This window comes from Mchenga conophoros, linkage group LG13 (assembly GCF_057382185.1).
Source record: "Mchenga conophoros isolate Kocher_MC1m ecotype Shallow Benthic linkage group LG13, M_conophoros_male_GT1.1, whole genome shotgun sequence".
NCBI lineage: Eukaryota > Metazoa > Chordata > Actinopteri > Cichliformes > Cichlidae > Mchenga > Mchenga conophoros.
In genome coordinates this window covers 121,564-129,097 of record NC_140538.1, presented here as the reverse complement: position 1 = coordinate 129,097, position 7,534 = coordinate 121,564, and the positions used below count along the sequence as shown (strand labels likewise).

Here is a 7,534-nt window from a genome sequence, read left to right as displayed (position 1 = left end):
TTTCTTTTTTAAAATATAGTTTGATAAACTCACTTCTTCTTATTTTATTGCTCCAGGATTAAAAATGTAAGAGAACTGAATTATCTGCTGTGTTACATGCACATGCTTTTTTAAGACAATGACAAAACGTTTAGAATTAATATTTTAACATTAATTATTGCAACGATTTTAGGATTTGCTGTTAAAATAAGCAGATTTAAATGTGCCTTCCCAGGTATATCCCCTATATTTTCAGAGTTATAAAGTAATCAGAGGGAAAATACGCACACACTTTGTTATTATTGCTATTTAACATCAACAAATGATGCATCGCATTAAATGCATGAGAGAACAGCTAAGAGTGTCACTGTGTGTTTTCTGTCACGAGTGTTGGAAAACAAATAATAAATATAATACCTACACAAAACCACTTGTTTAATAAATGTAAAAAAGCACATTAAGGTTTTCAATTAAAATATTTTACTCTATAAATAAAATTATACAACAATTATTTATTCATTTTTTCACAGCATAATCTGAAATAATAGAAAACATAAGCAGACTGTAAAGATATGTTTTATTCTTTTGTCTTTTGTGCAGGGTCGTGTGAATGAAAAATAAATAGGCTCACTTTGATTTAATGTTTTTTATTATAAACTTAAATTAAATGTTCAGTTTTCTGCAAAGCATTTCACAGTCACACTGATGAAAAGAAATCATTTGGAGTACGTCACACTTCAATGTTACTCCGAATGCACCTCCACTCCTGTGGCTTTATGAAATATGATTCTAGTAATAATAAATCAAATTATATTAATAACTGAGATGATGTCAAATCTGTCTTCATTGTGTCCTGTTGCCTCTGTGAATTATTTTGCTGCTTGTTGCAGATGCTAAAGGCTCCATAAGAGAAATCATCCTGCCCAAAGGTTTGGACTTGGACCGGCCGAAGCGTACCCGCACCTCCTTCACTGCAGAGCAGCTCTACCGTTTAGAGATGGAGTTTCAGAGGTGTCAGTATGTGGTTGGAAGGGAACGCACAGAATTGGCCCGTCAGCTCAACCTCTCTGAAACTCAGGTATGCACCCAGCAACGCCGCCATGGATTTAAACAAAGTGTCTTTATGCACTGAACCATCAGCTTTTTCCTGTTAGCGTTTCAGCACGTAGGAAGGTGGATGTAACCACATAATTAAATTAATTTCAGTTCATTTTCAAGCACATGAAATTATAACATTAATTATGACTCAGAGGCCATTTACTGTTTATTTAAGTTGGAATTTTTTTGTGTTTTAAGGAGATATTTTTACACATAATTACACTTTGATTGTGAAACATGATTTTCATGCTGGTCACTGGTTTGCATGCTTCATGGAAAAAAATCTTCAACCCACAGTAACCATTAAAAATCATATCTAAGCAGTTGTAACTTACTGTTTTAGAGAGACCCCAAAAACATTTGATTTGAGCTTCTAATAAAAAATGAAATTCAAATAGAGCAATCCTGTGTTTACTGTCTGACTGAGATGTGTGCTGGCCGTAGGAAAGCTCACGATTTGTCTTCATGCTGTACGTGTGGGGTCAGCACAGGTTCATGTAGTGGGTGAACTGTGTTTGCTCTTTGTACCAGATTCCACAGCGAGTCACTCCGGCGATCCCAGCCTGTTTCAGCGCCTGTGGCTCGTCTCTGGGATTTTTAACACCGGTGCTGTCGGGACCTCAGTTTGCACTTTGTGTTAATGTGGTTTTTGCCACAGCTGAATGAACTTGACCTTGAGAAAAGGCCGGCAAGAGGTCATAATTAGACACAACTAACAGCAACGGCTGTGCATATTTTAACCTAGCTGTGTGTTAACATTTTAAATGTTTTACATTTTCATTAGAGCAACACAACCACTGTTCCCCACGCGCAACTATTCATTTTCTCATATAAACGTCAGACAGAAAACGAACTTATCAATGCTTAGTTTTCTGGAATGAGACTCGGCTGTGTGCAGCAGTTTGAAGCTCCAGTTTCACATCTTTGCACTGAGTCCACTCAGGACACCACCTTGTTCAGTCTTTATGTTGTGGACGGAGATTATTGGACAGAGCAGTGGCGTTTCTTCACTTTGTGTAAAGAATTAACCCACAGACTATAGCGAGGAGGGAAAGTATTCACGTGTGGAGTAGCACCAGGACTGAGCTGGGCGCTTGCTGATGATTGGTACGTGTATATTTTGCTCCTTACTAAAATAGTCTCATGTTTCGGCTACATTTCATATTTTAAATTATACGGCTTATTAAAACGGAACTATTAAAATGTCACATTAAATAAAATGATGGATAAAAGAAATGTAAATATAATAAAAATGGACGAAAGGCGTAATTTATTGTGAAAGTACAACAGCGAGCCTATATTAAGCACCGTGAGGTAAATATAAATACATAAATAAATAAATACATAAATATTTATTTATTACATAAACATTTTATTTAATAAATCATAAATCAAAATGAATTAAAAATGGAATACTTGCTAGTTTAACCAGTTACAGCAGTAATATCCTCAGGCATGGAAATACATTTTTCCTGCTGCAGATTTCACTTTCACAGTTTTCAATAAATCTCTAAAATGTTAGAAATATATTTTATTATGACTAATTTATTTAATTCAAATTAAGTTGAACATTTTCTGTTCATCACATATTATTTTTAAGGGGCAAAAAGTGTCACTGTCAAATATTACATTTAAGATTTCTTTCATTTGTCTGAGGATATTTCGCGAAGTTTCGCCTTCATTTCCAGGGTCGGTGAATCCTGTGGTGGTAATAAAAGAAGTCGCTGAAGTCATTGCAGTTAATTATCCCCACTCTGAGTGAAGATACAGAGAAACAAGTATGGAGCAGGTTTACTGTGAATGTGGTATTCAGGCTTTTGTTTCCATAGAAATATGTTGAGATTTTAAGCTCTTAATGTTAATAGGAGGCTATTTTAAAGAACACAAATGCTGACGAGTCACGTTCAGAATTGAGCAGCTGGTTATTAATCTTTGTGGGTCATTTATTTTCCAATAAATAACATCGCAGCGCAGCAGTCAAACATAATGGGCAGATTCCCATGTTTTTGTTCACCGATGGCTCTGTTGGGTCGTGTGTGGTTTGTGCCACGTTTGACTGAATCACCTGTCGGTTAGTCTGCATGACTGAATGGAGTCACTGTATTTTGTGGTCATTGTCTGTGCTTATTAAAATGTCTGCACTTATATGGCTGTTACACTTTAGCACGGCTGTAACGCTGCATCTGCACGGGGGAAGGGAAGGCAGCTGCCGCTGTACTCTGTGCAGACGAGCTGTTTTAGACTTCACACAGCAGATATCAGTGAATATTAGTCTTTCTTTCATTTTATACCAGCACACAATATTTATATATTCATGCACAGGATTTGGATCTGTGAGCATGCGCTCTACGTATAGCACAGCCACAGAGGAACTGCATATGATTATTATTTCTCAGAAGGCTCTCTCTTTTGTGTTTGAATCTAGGTGAAAGTCTGGTTCCAGAACCGCCGTACTAAGCAGAAGAAGGACCAGGGGAAGGACTCTGAGCTGCGTTCGGTAGTTTCAGAAACAGCAGCCACCTGCAGTGTCCTCAGACTGCTGGAGCAGGGCCGGCTGCTGACGCCTCCCGGCCTGCCGGGCCTCCTGCCTCATTGCGGCGGCGGCACTCTGGGCTCTGCCCTGCGGCCGCCCTCCATGGCCATGGCCAGCAACGGCAGCAGTAGCAGCAGCAGTAGCGGAGGAAGCACCGGCACAGCAGGCGGCAGCCCCCCGCTACCCGCCGTCACCAGCTCAGGGACAGTGGCAAGCTTGCAAAGCTCACCGGCAGCTCACAGCCTTTTCAGCTTCCCTATGCCCTCCTTACTCAGTGGCGTCGCCACCCGCATTTCCTCCAACCCCCTCTCCATGGCGGGCTCCCTGGCTGGAAACCTGCAGGAACTTTCTGCTCGCTACCTGAGTTCCTCTGCCTTTGAGCCTTACTCGCGGACCAATGGCAAAGAATCCATGGACAAGAAAATCCTGGAATAATGTTTTTACATAGACGGAGTCCTGTTTCCTCAGGACACGTGCCGGTTATTTTCCTTGGCTGTTATTGTCATTTTCTGGTTTCGAGCTGTCTCTTCATCTGTCTGTGTCATGTTTTGTAGCAGTTCATGTATTCCAGTTGCGCATCTGGCGCCTTGTACAAGGAAGCAAACATAAGCTCGTCTTAACAAAGAAAAGGTGGCAGTGGGGAGATTTTGCACAAGAAGTTCATAAAGGACTTTATAAAAGAGAATTAGAGAGATATACACTGGGAGAGTACTAACAGATGTCTTTCTGTTAATAAACAAATATTTAGTCCAAAAACCAACTATATACTGAAGCGCGTAGAGAATACAGCTGCTACTGTGGTGCATACAGGCTACGGCAGGGCGCTGAAGACTGGTGACGAGAACTGTAAAGTTATGGTGATGTTGTTGAACTGTGTTCTTTGATTGTGATGGGTAGGTGCGTGTCAGAGCAGTGAGTAGATATAGACAAACAACATGAGACGTCAAACACCTGAGCAGCAGTTTGTGTCATCCTGATAATTCAGCGCTTTTAAAAATTTTACCTTAGCAAGGCCAATTTCCTGAAATAGAATTAAAGAAGGGGTCGAGTGTGCGATTACAGGCCAGAGTGAAACCCAGGCGATCAGAGATGCAGATGTGTCATAAGAGCATCTTTTGTAAATCTGTATTATCTTTGAACCAAAACAGAATCCCGAACAATGTCGTCATACAGCATGAGAGCTGTTCACACACACACACACACACATATATATAAGTGTGTGTGTGACTGTAATTCCACTACGAGTTCTCCAGGTTCTGGTGTACAGTTTCTGTTGCGTGTTGGAGCTGAGCACAGGTACGAGCTACTGAAAGGGAGAAAAGGCTTTTCAGCTGAAACTGTTTGCTTTGTTAAACGCTACAAGGTAACAGCTTTTTCAATCATTAAGACAACCTTTCCTGTGCAAAATTTCTTAAATCCACAGCCTTCAGAAAAGATTAAGGCCGATGATTCTTGTGGAGACTGAATGAAATTATTGTAGTACTCAAGTACTGGAAATGCAAAATGTACCTTAAAGTTGTTATTTTATTGTAAATTATTTACTTCTGTAATTAATAGATTATTAGTATATCTGGAAAATAATGAATGAATGAATGTATTAGCAGGGTTGAGGATTCAATCAAAAGCTCTTTGGTGCTGTTGTTGTGAAATATCTTGAAATTTGTGAAACGTGTGGTTCAAATGTTGATATATATTATGTATACGGCTGCAGACAAAGACAAGTGTGTTTTTTCTTCCATACATGTTGCTATAAATTAAGTTATGATAAATCTCATGACTGTCATACCTCCTCTACACGCGCCTGATGTGATGCTTGCTGATGTTGTTCCCACTCATCCTTTGACTGGAGGGAACAAAAGCTATGAAGCAACACAGTGGACTAACGTGTTGCAGTGACAGTGTAATTTTATTAGGGCTGTACAGCTATTTATATAAGCAAACGTTTTATTAATTTTGTACAAAAGATATCAGAAACAGTAGAAAAAACTGCCTTTTTTCCTTTTTCCAAACTCTAAAACAATGAAATCAACAAAGGCCGGAGCAGACGGCGGAGGCAGGATCTTCTTGCTGCGAGGCAGCAGTGCTAACCACCGTCCCACCATGCTGCCCCGGCTCCTACGTTCTCCCTGTGGGTTCTCTCCGGGATAATGGTGCCAGTTCAGTTCAGACATTCGTTTCACTTTTCACAAATGTGAGTTTCTGTATTTTCTGACTAAAATCTACACAACAAAAGGAAACAGTTGACTAGAGCGTTCGTTTCCACATCTGGTTCGCCCTTTTGTTTTCCTGTGAACTCGAAACAATAACCTTTAGGGCTAGCAGCCAGTATCCTGTTTTTCACCTGCTCCACCAACTAATGAGTCGGCTGGACGGGAGAGCTGCAGCGTTCACCCAGTCCTCCAAACACACTTTAACAAACTCCTCCTAAAAGTTTCTCTCAGTCTAATTTCAAGTTATTTTCAGTAAATTTGAAGAAAACAAAATTTGCATAGAATCGTGTTTTTAGTCATTTAACACATTTGCATAAATGAATATTAGAAATAAAAGGAAAACTTCCAAAGACCTCTTGTAATCATTGGTCTTGCTCTCTGTTAGTGAAAACACGGCTAAAACGTCTTGAACCTCGACAACTGTCGATAGCAATGAAGACTCATAATAATATAACGGTCGTGTTTTATAATTTAACGTTAACATAGCAGCACACAGTGGCGGTTTGTCAGACGACTCTGAGAACTCTTAGTTTGTTTGTTCTCTTCTGAGTTCAGCCCTGCTTGTTTCTGCAGAACAATAACACCAGACATGTAAAACTGAGGCTTTTTGTTCGCAGAGCCAAAGAAACCAATCCTTCCCACTGTGTCTTGGGAATCTCTCAGAGGAAAAAATAAAGGTTACATTTATGCCTCCTATGCCTCTCAACCCCATTCTGGAGGCCCCCATCCATTCTCTCCCTTCACCCTTAGTCCAATTAGAAGAAGGTCGGGGAGGTTTTTTGTAAGTGTGCTGGGTTGTTGAAGGGGTATCTGTGTTTTTCATGTGCAGACCACCAACATATTTTCTCTCATTACATCGTCCTGTCTTTAAACTCAGGTCTTAGGAGATGACAGAAAGCCTACATTCTGTCCAGTATTCAGTATCTGTATTTCGCCCTCGGTTAAGCTAGTACGTCCCACTATTCATCACTCACTGAAGACAAAAACAACAGCCCCCGGTTGCTTTTCAGGCTGGCGAAGAGTCAGAGCACTAGCCAAATATTTCTATAACATTAACTCGTAATGACTCCTTGAATTTCTTTACAAATTAAAATTTTAAATTATTCCTACCTGTCCCACAGACGTATCATTAAGTACAACTTTAAAACTATTCATATTTATTTAGACTTTTTTCTCTCTGATTGATGTTCCTCAGTTAACCTCAATTAATACTTCCTCCCAACCATCTGCATGTCTGAAGCACATTTCAACATAATCACTCAAACGGTAAATGGTCTGTATTTGTATCGCGCTTTACACATCCAGTCATCCACCCATTCACACACTGGTGATGGCAGCTACATTGTAGCCACAGCCACCCTGGGCGCACTGAAAGAGGCGAGGCTGCCGGACACTGGCGCCACCGGGCCCTCTGACCACCAAGACATCACGAACGCTTCCTGGACATCCGGTGAAACTGTTGGGAAAACAACGCTGGAGAAACGTGAACATTTTCTTTGTTCTGTATAATCTGCAGATTCTGACAGAAATCTGCAGCTATCCTTCGAAGCACCGCTCCGCTAAAACAGCAATAAGGATAATTATTAGGTTATTTACATTATTATGTCAATAACAAAATAACTTAAAGCAAAAATTGGGAAACGTAAAGTCTGAAGTCTTTATATTAAGGCCATCAGTCAAACATACTGTTGCTCTGGGTCTAAACAGAGCGCGT

The 7,534-nt window shown here is 40.1% G+C and overlaps 1 protein-coding gene across 1 annotated transcript; it reads left to right on the top strand.

The window, feature by feature from the left end:
- Positions 1–862: 862 nt before the first annotated feature.
- LOC146560519 (ventral anterior homeobox 1) lies at positions 863–4,572 on the top strand (the record flags this gene model as incomplete). Its single annotated transcript, XM_085243122.1, has 2 exons — positions 863–1,057; positions 3,503–4,572. Coding segments are annotated over 2 exons (738 nt in total), but the record flags the coding sequence as incomplete, so codon positions are not given.
- Positions 4,573–7,534: the final 2,962 nt, after the last annotated feature.